The sequence below is a fragment of the Chiloscyllium punctatum genome, chromosome 28 (assembly GCF_047496795.1).
Source record: "Chiloscyllium punctatum isolate Juve2018m chromosome 28, sChiPun1.3, whole genome shotgun sequence".
NCBI lineage: Eukaryota > Metazoa > Chordata > Chondrichthyes > Orectolobiformes > Hemiscylliidae > Chiloscyllium > Chiloscyllium punctatum.
The window spans coordinates 15,269,438-15,285,748 of NC_092766.1; the positions used below are offsets into that span (position 1 = coordinate 15,269,438).

The following is a 16,311-nucleotide window of genomic DNA, read 5'->3' on the forward strand; positions in this document are numbered from 1 at the left end:
GGGAAGAAGCTGTGGTTCCTTCTGAGCAGTCTGTCATTGACTGTTTCAGTGGAGGTCAAGTCTCTTCTGCAATATTGCTGCTTGTTAAATAAATCCTTGTTGGTTCTCGGTCCGATCTGTGTGTTTGTCATCTCTGATTAATTGGGCTAAATTCTCCCACAGGTAGCGTAAAAGGTAAGTATAATCTGACTTTCACGTATTGTTTTCTTAAACTGCAGAAAATCACTCTTTAAATTAAATGGCGTACAATCCTTTATTTTTCTAGTGATTTAAATGGCAAAAGATATTGCTGGAGAAGAGTATGGTGTTTCTGATCAGTGTAGATGTGATGGGCCGAAGGGCCTGTTTCTATGCCATGTGACTTAGACCCTATAAGAGCAGTGGGAATCCAATGGCAGAGCAAAGTGGCCTACCACTAGCTATCCACGTTCCCGATGCTGTCTAGAAAATTGACTTGTCTTTCCTTTCCCCTCCTCCCACCATACCTCAGGATAAATTAAACCTGGAAAATGAGAAAGGAGCCACCGAGCAAGCCAAGAAGGTAGCGGACTCTTCTCTCAAACAGCTGAGGCAGGACAACGAGGACCTGAAGAGGAGGGTATCACAAATAGACTTCCAGATGGGAGAGTGCAAGGACGAGATTGAGGAGCTGAAGGCCTCTGAATCACGGCTGAAGGACAGGGCGGTCCGACTGGAGGTAATTCGACGGTTTAGAATTACAGGGCAGTCACAGCGAGGAAGGAGGTGGATCGGCCCCTCGTCTGTTCGGTTCCCCAGTGCTCTGCACCACCGCCGCCACCCCTCTCGACTCAAGTGATTCGCACCCTCCCCCACACAGTACATTTCAGACCCAAACCGTTTGCCCCCGGCCCTTTTTTTTGCCACTTAGCTTAAATCTGACCACTTGTCCTTAGTCCATCCACCAGTAGGAGGCGTAAGCAGTAAGGACAGAGTGCATGCTTAATTCTATTTGCCAACTGAGAACTAATGGCCGTCCTGAAGCAGGAAATTCTAACTCGAGGGGCACCATTCTGCATCAAGTGTGGTTGTCCACGTGTGTTCTCCTGCTCCTGCCACCTGCCTTAGGTGTGTCAGAGGGACTTCCAGATCAATAGTGATCCGTTTAGCCATGTCAGAGAAACACCTTCCATGATTGTTAAGTCCTGGCGTGGAACATGACTCTGTAGTTTCTGATTTACAGGCAGAGCTGTCAGCCTGTGTACCGTTGGACCAGTTAGAGGTCGTTCCACAACACGATATTGATCAGCAGTCCCAGACAGATTTAACCGTGGCCTTCATGTGAAAAAAAAAATTTATTCCCTTTTCCAACTGCATCGATGTTCTTCCACCCGAGTGGAGTTTCTGTTTCTCCCCAGTTTAATTAATTCGTATCGATTCTTTCACGAAGCTTTCCAGAAATATTGTAAAACAGCTGATCAACTGTGGTTTTTCTTTTTAGATTAGATTCCCTACAGTGTGGAAACCGGTCCTTCGGCCCGACCAGTCCACACCGACCCTCAGCAGAGTAACCCACCCAGACCCATTCCCCCTAACTAATGCACCTAACACTATGGGACATACCTAGCATGGCCAATCCACCCTGACCTGCGCATCTTTGGACTGTGGGAGTAAGCCAGAGGAAACCCACGCAGACGCTGAGAGAATGTGCAAACTCCATGCAGTCAGTCGCCCCGAGGTGGGAATTGAACCCGGGTCCCTGGCGCTGTGAGGCAGCAGTGCTAACCACTGAGCCACCGTGCTGCCCCAGGGTTGTTGGGGGTAAGAGTGACAGGATGACGGTTGGATGGCGTTAAGATCCAGATCAGCCACGTTCTAATTGTGTGATGTCAGCAGGCTCGATGGGCTGAATGGCCTCCTCCATTTTTTTTTGCTTCCGTGTATTCAAATGCAATGTGGCTCTCCCCCCATCTGTTCTAGGCAGAGCGGAAGCAAATGGAACTGTCTCTGGGAGAAGCGACGGAGAAGGAACAGGAGATGGCCATAAACAAGAGGATGTTGGAAAACCGCCTGGAGGAAACGCAGGTACAGCACACTGTGACATTCCCAGTCAAAGTCCCGCTGCTTCCCACAAGGCTTCCTCAACTATGGGTTCAGTGCTTTGTGGCAGCACAAGTTCTTAACTTTCTGCCGTTCATTCGGCCACTGTTCAGACAGTCCACCCTAAATCCCCTGTAATAGCACCAGCTGCTATGCTGACCTCCGAGGTCTGGGGCATTGCAGCTGCTGAAGAAACGGGAGCTGAACAGTTTGGCACAGCTTTCAGACTCTTCGAGGGAGGGCAGGGCCTCTGCCAAGGTTTCCTATGTCCATTCCCTCCCACCCACCCAGCTGTTGTAACCCAATGACGCAGCCCTCTGTCCTGCGTTGTGCCATGCAGACTTCTTGCATCGGTGAGACTCTCGTGACGGTTTTGAGTGTAGACCTTTAAGACCGTAAAACATAAGGGCAAGAAGGTAGGCCATTCAGCCCATCGAATCGAGTGTACTTCACCATTCCGTGAGATCATGTCTGACCTGGTAACCCACAACTCCAATTTCCCGCCGCCTTCCCCCCTAAGCTTACTGCTTGAAAACCTGTCTGTCTCAGACTTGAATAAACTTGACGTTCTAGCCTTGACAGCCCACTGTGGGAGAGTTCTCAACCCTTAGAGGAGAAATTCCTCCTCATCTCTGTCTTAAATGGGTGAGCCTTTATTCTGAGATCTCACTGTCTGCTCTGAGACTCTTCCCACAAGAGGAAGCAACCTTTTCCCCCATGCCCTGTGTCAAGTCCCCTGAGACTCCTGTATGTTGGTGTTGGTGCGATGTCATTGATCGGCTTCGACGGTTGCGCCCTGGAAAGTGATAAGATTACTGGTGCTACCTTGTCTGCGTTGATGTGGGTGATCTGTTAGATTCATAGAATGCGTACAGTGTGGAAGCAGACCATTTGAGGCCACGTTGACCCTCTCCCTATCCCTCTAACCCTGTGTTTCCCATGGCTAACCCTTCTAGCCTGCATATACCTAATGGGCACCACAGGGAAATTTAACATGGCCAATCCACCCAACCTGTACTGTGGGAGGCAACCCACACAGAACTGGGAGAATGTGCAAACTCCACACAGACAGTCACCCAAGACGGGAATCCAACCTGGATCCCTGGCGCCATGAGGCAGCAGTGCTAACCCATGCTGGGTTTTCTTTTTGTTATCAGGACTTTTTAACAAAGATGCCTGCACTGTTGTATTGTTTGATTAAATCTGGGATCTGTGTGTGTGTGTGTCTGTTGAGTCACACGAGTCTGTTGAGGACTGTCCGTGTTTGTGTTTGTGACCCCTTGATTATTTGCATTCCCCACCACTCCCTCCACCTCGCAATAAACAGAGGAACCTGAACAGGCTGACCCAAGACCACCAGGAGTTAACCGAGCGTTTCCAGGACGAGACGAGGCAAAAGGATCAGCTGAGGAAAGCGAAGAATGAGCTGGAGGAGCAGAAGAGGTTGCTTGATAAGACGGTTGAGAAGCTGCAGAAAGAGGTGAGAAGCCGGAGCTGGGTGGTGATGTTTTTGAACCTCGTGGAGAAGCTCAGCAAGAGCTGTTGCTGTCCTGTCACCAGGTGGGAGGGTGGCATAGTGCACCAGCGCCTCTGGTTTAGTCATCCAAAGGCCAAGGCCAGTGTGGAAGTTCAAGCCCACCCTCTGCAGCCTGCTGGAATTGGAGTTCAGTTAATAAGGTCTGAAAGTGACGGTGATTGTTACAAGAAAAATGACAGGTCTGTGTCAAGTCCCCGAGAGGGATCAGGAGGCCAAATCATTAAACAGTGGGAGCTTTATTTAGGAGAATATTGACTCCACAGGCAGCAAGGTTAGAGTGAGCTGTGTCCCGCCCAAATTGGCCAGTCACGTCATCACCACTACATCATGTGATCAGACTTTTTTTTTAAGTGACAGTCCACCGAACCTTGTGTGTGTGTGTACACATCCACCTTAAGAGTCAAACAGCATGGAAACAGACCCTTTTGGTCCAACCAGAATCCCAAATTAAACTTGTCCCATCTGCCTGCTCCTGGCCCATATCCCTCTGAACATTCCTTATTCGTGAACTTATCCAAATGTCTTTTAAACACTGTAACTGTACCCACATCCAGCACTTCCTCTGGAAGTTCATTCCACACGCTAATCAGTCTGTTTGAAAAAAGAAATCTGCTTTTTTTTTTCATCTTTCTCCCCTCACTTCTTTTTTTAAAAAAAAAATGCCCCCTAATCTTGAAATCTCCCATCCTAGGGAAAAGACGACTACCATTAAGCCCGTCTATGTGCTTCATGATTTCACAAACCTCTATAAGGTCACCTCTCAACCTCCCACGCACCAGTGAAGAAAAGGTCCCAGCCTATCCAGCCCTCCTTTCTAAGTCAAACCCTCCATAACCAGCAACATCCTGACAAGTCACTCTGAACCCTCTCCAAATGCGTAATATCCTTCCATTTAAGAGGGCAATCTGAACTGGACAGAGTGAGCCAGAGAGGCCTCACCGATGTCCCCAATATGATGTCCCAACTCCCATAATCAAAGGACATTGATTGAGAAATCTGCTGTCTTTACCCGGTCTGGCATTGCACAAGCTCCACACCCACAGCGATGCAATTGACTCGTGACTAATCCTCCCAGCACAGCTCCACAGCAAGTCGTCACTGAACTCAGGGCAGCTCGGGACGGCCAACAAACACTGGCTTGCTGTCCCCTCCTGGAGAAACGAACGAGCCAGCCCTTGGGCTGATTTAAGTGGGAGCGATGCCTGTCGAACCGTCCATTCGCAGGGTTCCCTTTTTATTTCTTCTGGTCCTTCACGTTGTGACCAGACCCTCCTTATCACTATAAACACAGCCTAAAGTTAACGCCCAATGCAGCAAACAAGGAGACTGTTGCTCTCCTGATGCCTGAATTCTTGGATGGAATCAGTTAAACTGAGAGATACAAGAGTGGGGACAGTGAGGAGAGGGGGGAAAAAAAGGTTTAGATTCCTTTTTAACTGCACTATCGCCTCTTTTACCCCCATCCCGACCAGTCCATAAGGTAATTTCAGCCACGATCCAGTATGTTAATTATTTTACATAGAGTCATAGAGATGTACAGCACAGAAACAGACCCTAGGGCTTTTGCCCGAAACATTGATTTCGAAGCTACTTGGATGCTGCCTGAACTGCTGTGCTCTTCGAGCACCACTAATCCAGAATCTGGTTTCCAGCATCTGCAGTCATTGTTTTTACCTTCAGTCCAACCCGTCCATGCCAACCAGATATCCCAACCCAATCTAGTCCCACCTGCCAGCACCCGGCCCATATCCCTCCAAACCCTTCCTATTCATATACCCAGCCAAATGCCTCTTAAATGTTGCAATTGTACCAGCCTCCACCACTTCCTCTGGCAGCTCATTCCATACACGTACCACCCTCTGTGTGAAAAAGTTGCCCCTTAGGTCTCTTTTATATCTTTCCCCTCTCACCCTAAACCTATGCCCCTCTAGTTCTGGACTCCCCCCACCTCAGGGAAAAGACTTTGCCTATTTACCCTATCCATGCCCCTCATAATTTTATAAACCTCTATAAGGTCACCCCTCAGCCTCTGACGCTCCAGGGAAAACAGCCCCAGCCTGTTCAGCCTCTCCCTGTAGCTCAGATCCTCCAACCCTGGCAACATCCTTGTAAATCTTTTCTGAACCCTTTCAAGTTTCACAACATCTTTCCAATAGGAAGGAGACCAGAATTACACGCAATATTCCAACAGTGGCCTAACCAATGTCCTGTACAGCCGCAACATGACCTCCCAACTCCTGTACTCAATACTCTGACCAATAAAGGAAAGTATACCAAACGCCGCCTTCACTATCCTATCTACCTGCGACTCCACTTTCAAGGAGCTATGAACCTGCACTCCAAGGTCTCTTTGTTCAGCAACACTCCCCAGGACCTTACCATTAAGTGTATAAGTCCTGCTAAGATTTGCTTTCCCAAAATGCAGCACCTCACATTTATCTGAATTAAACTCCATCTGCCACTTCTCAGCCCATTGGCCCATCTGGTCCAGATCCTGTTGTAATCTGAGGTAACCCTCTTCACTGTCCACTACACCTCCAATTTTGGTGTCATCTGCAAACTTACTAACTGTACCTCTTATGTACGCATCCAAATCATTTATATAAATGATGAAAAGTAGAGGATCCAGCACCGATCCTTGTGGCACTCCACTGGTCACAGGCCTCCAGTCTGAAAAACAACCCTCCACCACCACCCTCTGTCTTCTACCTTTGAGACAGTTCTGGATCCAAATGGCTAGTTCTCCCTGTATTCCATGAGATCTAACCTTGCTGACCAGTCTCCCATGGGGAACCTTGTCGAACACCTTACTGAAGTCCATATAGATCACATTTCCTGCTCTGCCCTCATCAATCCTCTTTGTTACTTCTTCAAAAAACTCAATCAAGTTTGTGAGACATGATTTCCCACGCACAAAGCCATGTTGACTATCCCGAATCAGTCCTTGCCTTTCCAAATACCTGTACATCCTGTCCCTCAGGATTCTCTTCAACAACTTGCCCACCACCGAGGTCAGGCTCACTGGTCTATGGTTCCCTGGCTTGTCCTTGCCAACCTTTCTTAAACAGTGGCACCACGTTAGCTAACCTCCGGTCTTCCGGCACCTCATCTATACTTATTCATTCATCCATGGGATGTGCCTGTCACTGACTGACTGAGCCAGCAGTTATTGCCCCATCCCCAACTGCCCCTCAGGAAGGAGGCAGGGAGCTACCACCTTGAACCACTGCAGCCCATACACCCACAGTGCTGTTGGGGAGGGACTTGGACCCAGTGACAGTGAAGGAACAGCCGATATGTTTCCAAGTCATGGTGATGTGCGGCTCAGAGAGGAGCTTGCAGGACGTGGTGTCCTCGTGTATCTGCTCCCCTCGTCCTTCTGGGTGGCAGAGCCCACGGGTTTGGAAGGCACTGTCTGAGGAGCCTTGATGAATTTCTGCTGTGCATCCTGTGGGTGGTACACTCTGCTGTTACTGAGCCTGCATTATGTGCTGTCAGTTCTGTGCAATCCTTCCTGATACTAGTGTCACAGGTCCGCTCTGTAACACGGTGGGGCTTTCAGCTCTCAGCATCCCAGGTTGCTGGTCCTGATCTGAAGGGACCATATTGTTGCACGTCTGGGGAATAAATAGGAAACAAACTGGCCAGACCTCCTTCTCCAACAGCAGTAACTTGCACATAGTTTGATTTCGCTTGCTCGTTCTCTCGCTGGCTCTCGCGCTCTCTTGTTCTCTCTTGTTTTCTCGCTGTTGTGTGCTCTCTCTCGCGCTCTCTCTCTCTCTCTCTCTCTGTCGCCACGCGCGCTCTCTCTCTGTCGCCACGCGCGCTCTCTCTCTGTCGCCACGCGCGCTCTCTCTCTGTCGCCACGCGCGCTCTCTCTCTGTCGCCACGCGCGCTCTCTCTCTGTCGCCACGCGCGCTCTCTCTCTGTCGCCACGCGCGCGCTCTCTCTGTCGCCACGCGCGCGCTCTCTCTGTCGCCACGCGCGCGCTCTCTCTGTCGCCACGCGCGCGCTCTCTCTGTCGCCACGCGCGCGCTCTCTCTGTCGCCACGCGCGCGCTCTCTCTGTCGCCACGCGCGCGCTCTCTCTGTCGCCACGCGCGCGCTCTCTCTGTCGCCACGCGCGCGCTCTCTCTGTCGCCACGCGCGCGCTCTCTCTGTCGCCACGCGCGCGCTCTCTCTGTCGCCACGCGCGCTCTCTCTCTCGCTCTCTCTCTCGCTCGCTCTCTCGCTGTCGCCGCGCATTCTCGCTCTCTCGCACGCGCTCTCTCCCTCCCTCTCGCACTTGCCCTGCTCCCTCGCCCTCGACCCGATCCCTCGCCCTCGCCCTCGTCCCTCGCTCTTGCCCCTCGTCCCTCGCTCTTGCCCCTCGCCCTCTCCCCTGCACGCTTGCGCCCGCCCTGTCTCTCGCGCTCGCGCCCGCCCTGTCTCTCGCGCTCGCGCCCGCCCTGGCTCTCGCGCTCGCGCCCGCCCTGGCTCTCGCGCTCGCGCCCGCCCTGGCTCTCGCGCTCGCGCCCGCCCTGGCTCTCGCGCTCGCGCCCGCCCTGGCTCTCGCGCTCACGCCCGCCCTGGCTCTCGCGCTCGCGCCCGCCCTGGCTCTCGCGCTCTCGCTCTCGCGCGCTCGCTCTCTTTCGCGCGCTCGCTCTCTCTTTCGCGTGCTCTCTTTCGCTCTCACTCTCTCTCTCTCACCCATGACAGGTGGATGAGGTCTCTAAGCAGTCCGGAAACTCTGTGGTGGTGCTGCAGTCCCAATTAGATGAGTACCGGGATAAGTCACGTCGTGAGTTAACGGAACACCAGAGGCAAGCGAAGGAGAGGGCTCTGGAGCTGGAAAAAGCAAACGTGACCATCAAGAGGTTACACGATGAGGTACTCAGCTTCTCTTGCGTTCTTCATTGATCTGTGCCAGTACGTTCCTTAACATGGCTGAATTGCAGTTTGGTGTTGTGAGGTACGGCAAACCCGGGTTACTTATAAGTAAATCAGACTGGATTGGAGGTCTTGGGATGCAGGGGGTAGTGTCCAAGAGATCCAAGGAGAAGCACGGACCAGCCCAGTGGAAGTCCATGTTCGTAACGCCCTGTACAAATATGGTACCAGAGGAGAGAGGGAAGGTGGGATCGGCTTGGTGTGTGTTGCAACCCCTCATTGTGCTTCAGAGTCTCCAACGCAAGTTCCTGTTTCCTTGAAACATTTTCCTCCTACATGTCACAAAGGTACTCGAGCGCCGAGCAGTTTGGGACCTTCGTTTGTCTCAGGCATTTCAACTTTTTCTTTTGTTCCTCGATCTTTTCCACCTTGTTCCCAGGGCAGCTCGCTGTTAACTTCTGCACGGCAGCACCTCAACCAGTCAGCTCATTTCTCCTGCAATATAAATTGTTGGGCTCGTTTGGAACTTTGCATTCTTGCATTATGTCCTGATGAGTGTGAGACAACACGTCTCTCCTCCTGTTACAGATAGCTTAAGGCAGTGGGCAAAACACTTGGTAGACTGGGTATAATCTGGGAAAGGCCAGTTGTTATTTAGATGAAGAGGGGTTAGAGAATGCTGTGGTCCGGAGGGATCGGAGTGCGTTTGTACACGAATCACCCAAAGTTAACCTGCAGCTGCGGCAGGTAATGAAGAAGGCAGATGGAATGTTGGCCTTTATTGCAAGGGATTGTGGGGGTGCATTGTCGAAGTAGGGCCGTCTTGCTGCAACTGTACAGGGCGTTGGTGAGACCACACCTGGAAGACTGCATGCATATTTAGGAGGGATGTACTTGCATTGGAAGAAGTTCAGAGAGAGTTCACTTGAGTCATTATGGATTTAAGGAGCTTGTCTTAGGCGGAAAGGTTGAGCATGTCAGGCCTTTATAGAATCCCTACAGTATGGAGGCAGGCGATTCGGCCCATCGAGTCCACACCACCCCACCTAGACCTACCATTCCCACTCTTTCCTTGTAAACCTGCATTTTTCCATGGCCAATCCACCCTAACCTGCACATCCCTGGGCACTATGGGACAATTTAGCATGGCCAATCCACCCTAACCTGCACATCCCTGGGCACTATGGGACAATTTAGTATGGCCAATCCACCCTAACCTGCACATCCCTGGGCACTATGGGACAATTTAGCATGGCCGATCCACTCTAACCTGCACATCCCTGGGCACTACGGGACAATTTAGCATGGCCAATCCACCCTAACCTGCACATCCCTGGGCACTATGGGACAATTTAGCATGGCCAATCCACCCTAACCTGCACATCCCTGGGCACTATGGGACAATTTAGCATGGCCAATCCACCCTAACCTGCACATCCCTGGGCACTATGGGACAATTTAGCATGGCCGATCCACTCTAACCTGCACATCCCTGGGCACTACGGGACAATTTAGCATGGCCAATCCACCCTAACCTGCACATCCCTGGACACGATGGGACAATTTAGCATGGCCAATCCACCCTAACCTGCACATCCCTGGACGCGATGGGACAATTTAGCATGGCCAATCCACCCTAACCTGCACATCCCTGGACACTATGGGACAATTTAGCATGGCCAATCCACCCTAACCTGCACATCCCTGGACACTACGGGACAATTTAGCATGGCCAATCCACCCTAACCTGCACATCCCTGGACACTACGGGACAATTTAGCATGGCCAATCCACCCTAACCTGCACATCCCTGGACACTACGGGACAATTTAGCATGGCCAATCCACCCTAACCTGCACATCCCTGGGCACTATGGGACAATTTAGCATGGCCAATCCACCCTAACCTGCACATCCCTGGACACTACGGGACAATTTAGCATGGCCAATCCACCCTAACCTGCACATCCCTGGGCACTACGGGACAATTTCCCACGGCCAATCCACCCTAACCTGCACATCCCTGGGCACTATGGGACAATTTCCCACGGCCAATCCACCCTAACGTGTACATCCCTGGGACACTACGGGACAATTTAGCATGGCCAATCCACCCTAACCTGCACATCCCTGGACACTATGGGACAATTTCCCACGGCCAATCCACCCTAACCTGCACATCCCTGGGCACTACGGGACAATTTAGCACAGCCAATTCACCCTAACCTGCACATCCCCAGGCACATTTTTACATATTGGAGGGGCCCAACAGCCTAAACACAGTAGAGCAGACTGGAGGGGCCGAACGGCCTAACCACGGTAGAACAGACTGGCGGGGCTGAATCTGTAAATTTCACACAGCCAGCCGCCTGAGGGTGGACTCAAACCCTTGTCCCTGGTGATGTGAGGCAGCCGTGCTAACCACTGAGCCCCCGTGCCACTGAGAGATTTTGATCGGTAATGTTGACCGAATTCTAGAGAAGCTTGATTTAGGTTGAAGGGTTCGACACTGTATGGGAAGACAATGACCTGGTGATATTATCCAGAGGCCCGAGTGATGTTCTGGGGACCTGGGTTTGAATCTTGTCTTGACAATTAGTGGAATTTGAATTCACTAAAAATCTTGAATGAAGAGTCTCATGATGACCATGAATCCATTGTCAGGAAAACCCCATCTGGTTTGCTAGCCTCCACGTGACTCCAGACCCAGAGCAATGTGGTTGCCTCTGAGCAGATAGGGATGGGCCATAAATGCTGACCCAGTCAGTGTCGCGCTTGTTCCATGAATGAATTTCTTTAAAAAAATAAATAAATTGAAGGCATCAAGGAGTACAGAGAGATTGGCAGTTCAGGTGAGCCATGAAACCACGATATTGCGGAGCAGCTTGAGGTGGGGCAATAACCCTTGTGAGTTGGGCGCTTTTCTAAACCCATGAAGGTAACACACAAACTCGGACTGCGGTCGGTTGCGCACTCAGTTGCTGCCACTAGATGGTAACACAGGGCAGCTGGTTCAAGGTGTGTTAGCCGATCACTGCGGGAGTCTGGGTTGTTTTAGCTACGTATTTCGTTTCTCCTTTTGATGTTGCGCTTCAGTGGTTCCAGTGCCCCCCCTCTCTCCGAGTCGCCAAGATTATGGCTGACCTTTCCGGCTCACATATCCTGCGCTGTTCCCAACTTTTCCAGAACTCTCGTTGATCTCTCAATGACGAAGCCTCCGGAGCTCTTTGGGGTAGATCCTCAGAGTGACACATTTCTCCTTCATCTGAAATGGGCAGAGCTTTTTTCACCCCGAGACTGTGACCTGCCAGACCAGTTCTAGACCACCCCACCCAATCCCAAGGGTAACAGCCTCTAAGCATCCCTTTAGGAAATATGCAGGTTTTAGTTGGATAATCTCCTACTCTTTTCAGCTCTGGTTATCTACATTTTAAGCAAAAATAAATCCACTTGAGGAGGGTGGATGTCAGTGGCGAGGCTGGCATTTATTGTCCATCGTCAGGTGTCCCTTGAGTTGGTGGTGAGCTGCCACCTGTGTGCCATAGTCCCGCTGGGGAGAGAGCTGCAGGATTTTGACCCAACAAATGTGAAGGAACCGCGTCGGTATGCCCCAGCTGGGGTTGGAGGTTAACGTGACAGTGCCTGCCCGAGTCCTAAAGACCACGGTCAGGGTCAGCACCGTCCCCAGGCTTTCTGGTTCGGATTCGGGCTGGAAAATGAGCTCCCGTGAGCCTTTTCGGCAGTCTGGGTGCGTGTGCGGAAATGGGATGCCGGAGTTAGAGTTCACAGGGCGACGGAGTATTCATTTAAGTTTGTACACGCAGGGGGAGCGGGAAATGATCGAGCAGTTGGACAGGCATGGGGTATAGCAGGGGCCAGTCCGAGGGGGCGTGGAGGATCTTTGGTTCCCAAATCAGAACGGTCGTCTGTATGTGTCAGCCAGAGTCGGAGGTTAAGGTGACAGTGCCTACCCCAGTCCGAAAGACCACGATCAGCTCTGGAGACAGCACCTCCTTCCTCGGGGGTTTCTGTGAGCAGTGACTTCCACCCAGCAGCTGCAGGTGTTTATAAACAGCCCTTCCCATTCCAGGCTGGGCGTCTGAAACAGGATCTGCAGCAGAGCAACGCGGAGAAGGAGAACGCTCTGCTGGACAAGGATCTACTGAGCCAGCGGCTTCAGAACCTGGAGCAGGACGTGGAGGCCAAGAGACGGACGCAAGACGACAAGTTGCGGATGGTTAAAGTTCTGGAGGTGAGTGAGAGGGAGATATTGAGTTACCAATACAGTCGGATTATTTTGTTGCTGCTTCTGTTCACGTGTGCAGGACTGTGAATTCCACACCACTATTAAGGATGTGAACATTGATCGCCAACATCGTGTAACAAAACCTGCCAAATCTCACCTATGTATTGCCAGAGGAAGTGGTGGAGGTTGGTACAATTGCAACATTTCAGAGACATCTGGATGGGGACATGAATAGGAAGGGTTTGGAGGGATGTGGGCCAGGTGCTGGCAGGTGGGACTAGATTGGGTTGGGATATCTGGTCGGCATGGACGGGTTGGACCGAAGGGTCTGTTTCCATGCTGTACATCTCTATGACCCCATTGAACATGTTCTGATATTCCGTGAGATCACCACTGACCTGTGGCCGGACTCCATTGACTTGCCTTTGGCCCATACCCCTGAGGGTTTTTAGGAGCAAATTACTATAGGTGCTGGGGTCTGTGCTGAAAACAGCAAATGCGGGAAATCTCAGCCTGTCAGGCAGCATCCGTGGAGAGAGAGAGAGAGAGCAAATTAATGTTTCAAGTTTAGATGACTTTTCATCAGAACTTTGAAGAAGAGTCATAGAGATGTACAGCACGGAAGCAGACCCTTCGGTCCAACCTGTCCATGCTGACCAGATATCTCATCCCAATGTAGTCCCACCTCCCAGCACCCGGCCCATATCCCTCCAAACCCTTCCTATTCATATACCCATCCTGATGCCTTTTCAATGTTGCAATTGTACCAGCCTCCACCACTTTGTCTAGACTTGAAACGTTAGCTTAATTTCTCTCCATAGGTGCTACCTGGCCCGCTGTGATCTCCAGCACTTCTTGTTTTCGGTTCCTTCAGGTTTTTGTGAAGCAAAGGTGCCGTCTATCTCTTGATTTAAAAACTGACAACTGAATCCAGCATCTGCTGCAGTTAATAGAAGAGAGTTCCAAACCTCTACCAGCCTGATGTGTCAAAACCCTTCCTAACCTCTTTCCTGAACGGTCTGCCCTTAATTTTCAACTCTGCCACCCTCTTCTCCCCTCCCCCCCCCCAGTTCTAGAATCACTGACTAGTGGGAAGGTTTATCTTTATCAAGCCTGTCTTTTCCACCCTGCTACTATCGTGAAGACTTCAATCAGATCAGTCCTTAACCTTCTCGATTCTAGACAGCTCTGCTGTCAACGGACAGTCTGGGCTTGACTGGCCCACGCTCTTGCGAGCGCTCCCTTGTGGCCTTTGGAGAGAAGAGGCTGTTTATAACTCGATTTATTCCCTCCCTTGTTTGCAGGACAAGGTCAAACACCTGGAACTGGAACTGGATGAAGAGAAGAACAGTGTGGACCTTCTAACCGAGAGAATCAACAGGAGCAGGGAACAGGTAAGAAGAATGTGACGCTCCTGAGGCTATCGGTAGCTCACCAGGCACGAGCTGAATGGAATAAAACCGCGCGAGCTGTGTGTCTGACCTGATGCAGGATCTCTTCAGCAGGATTCAGACTCTCCTCACCTTGAAAGGGTTCAGCAAGGATTTACACAGGAGCTGCAGGGAGAGGCTGAATAAGATGGGGCGTTCCTGGAGGGACATTCTCCCCCCGTGTCTGCGTGGGTTCCCTCCGGGTGCTCCGGTTTCCTCCTACAATCCAAAGAAATGCAGATTAGAATGGATTGGCCATGCTAAATTGTCCCGTAGCGTCCAGGGATGTGCAGCTTAGGGTGGATTGGCCATGCTAAATTGTCCCGTAGCGTCCAGGGATGTGCAGCTTAGGGTGGATTGGCCATGCTAAATTGTCCCATAGTGCCCAGGGATGTGCAGGTTAGGGTGGATTGGCCATGCTAAATTGTCCCATAGTGCCCAGGGATGTGCAGGTTAGGGTGGATTGGCCATGCTAAATTGTCCCATAGTGTCCCAGGGATGTACAGGTTAGGGTGGATTGGCCATGCTAAATTGTCCCATAGTGCCCAGGGATGTACAGGTTAGGGTGGATTGGCCATGCTAAATTGTCCCATAATGCCCAGGGATGTGCAGGTTAGGGTGGATTGGCCATGCTAAATTGCCCCATAGTGTCCCAGGGATGTACACGTTAGGGTGGATTGGCCATGCTAAATTGTCCCATAATGCCCAGGGATGTGCAAGGTTAGGGTGGATTGGCCATGCTAAATTGTCTCGTAGTGCCCAGGGATGTGCAGGTTAGGGTGGATTGGCCATGCTAAATTGTCCCGTAGGGATATTGTAGGCTAGGTGCATTGGTCAGGGGAAATGTAGAGTAATAGGTGTTGCGGAATGGGTCTTGGATGGGATACTCTTCCAAGGTTCGGTGTGGACCTGTTGGGTCCAATGGCCTGTTTTCCACACTGTAGGGATTCTAATTCTAATCTGACTCCCTCGTCTATCTGAAATCTATCGAACTCGACCTTGAGTAAAAGAATTGCACACTTGAATGATCTCCTGTCTCCAGTGCAAAGTACACTCGCTCCGAGGCTAAACTGTAGTTGTCTATTCATCTCACTGTCAGTGTGAAAGTTCAGAAACTCTGCCAAAGCCTTCAACCGGTTCCAGCTGCCTCTGCCAACGCCCAGGTGTCTGCACTTCAACTCGAGTCAGTGTTTGTTCCGGTGACTCTGTTGGGATGTTGAGTTACGGCTCAGATTTGCGTTTTGACCTGAGGCACCAGCAGGCGTGTCTGAGACATCTTTGACAGCTGAGCCTCCATGGAATCTTTTGGATCAGGCCGCCCGCAATTAACCCTCTGGGACATAGCATACCAGTTCCACAGCAGCCCTCCCTTTTCTCGCTCGCTCTCTCTCTCTCTCTCTCGTGCGCGCTCCCCCTCTCTCGCGCCCCCTCACTCTCTCTCTCTCTCTCTCTCGCGCCCCCCCCTCGCCCTCCCTCTCTCTGCCCCCTCCTCTCTCTCGCCCCCCTCCTCTCTCTCGCCCCCTCCTCTCTCTCGCCCCCTCCTCTCTCTCGCCCCCTCCTCTCTCTCGCCCCCTCCTCTCTCTCGCCCCCTCCTCTCTCTCGCCCCCTCCTCTCTCTCTGCCCCCTCCCTCTCTCTGCCCCCTCCTCTCTCTCTGCCCCCTCCTCTCTCTCTGCCCCCTCCTCTCTCTCTGCCCCCTCCTCTCTCTCTGCCCCCTCCTCTCTCTCGCCCCCTCCTCTCTCTCGCCCCCTCCTCTCTCTCGCCCCCTCCTCTCTCTCGCCCCCTCCCTCTCTCTCGCCCCCTCCCTCTCTCTCGCCCCCTCCTCTCTCTCTGCCCCCTCCCTCTCTCTCTGCCCCCTCCTCTCTCTCTGCCCCCTCCTCTCTCTCTGCCCCCTCCTCTCTCTCTGCCCCCTCCTCTCTCTCTGCCCCCTCCTCTCTCTCTGCCCCCTCCTCTCTCTCTGCCCCCTCCTCTCTCTCTGCCCCCCTCCTCTCTCTCTGCCCCCTCCTCTCTCTCTGCCCCCTCCTCTCTCTCTGCCCCCTCCTCTCTCTCTGCCCCCTCCTCTCTCTCTGCCCCCTCCTCTCTCTCTGCCTCCCCCCTCTCTCTCTGCCTCCCCCTCTCTCTCTGCCTCCCCCTCTCTCTCTGCCTCCCCCTCTCTCTCTGCCTCCCCCTCTCTCT

The 16,311-nt window shown here is 52.0% G+C and overlaps 1 protein-coding gene across 3 annotated transcripts in view; it reads left to right on the forward strand.

Annotated features, from left to right (window-relative positions):
• The window catches only part of cgnb (cingulin b), a 98,079-nt gene extending 83,962 nt beyond the window's left edge, over window positions 1-14,117 (forward strand). For all 3 annotated transcript variants that reach the window (XM_072548985.1, XM_072548986.1, XM_072548987.1), the window contains exons 11-16: window positions 491-697; window positions 1,939-2,043; window positions 3,386-3,538; window positions 8,293-8,463; window positions 12,553-12,714; window positions 14,013-14,117. In XM_072548985.1, the coding sequence (XP_072405086.1) occupies window positions 491-697; window positions 1,939-2,043; window positions 3,386-3,538; window positions 8,293-8,463; window positions 12,553-12,714; window positions 14,013-14,117 (903 nt within the window). The remainder of the gene's footprint in view (window positions 1-490; window positions 698-1,938; window positions 2,044-3,385; window positions 3,539-8,292; window positions 8,464-12,552; window positions 12,715-14,012) is intronic.
• Window positions 14,118-16,311: the final 2,194 nt, after the last annotated feature.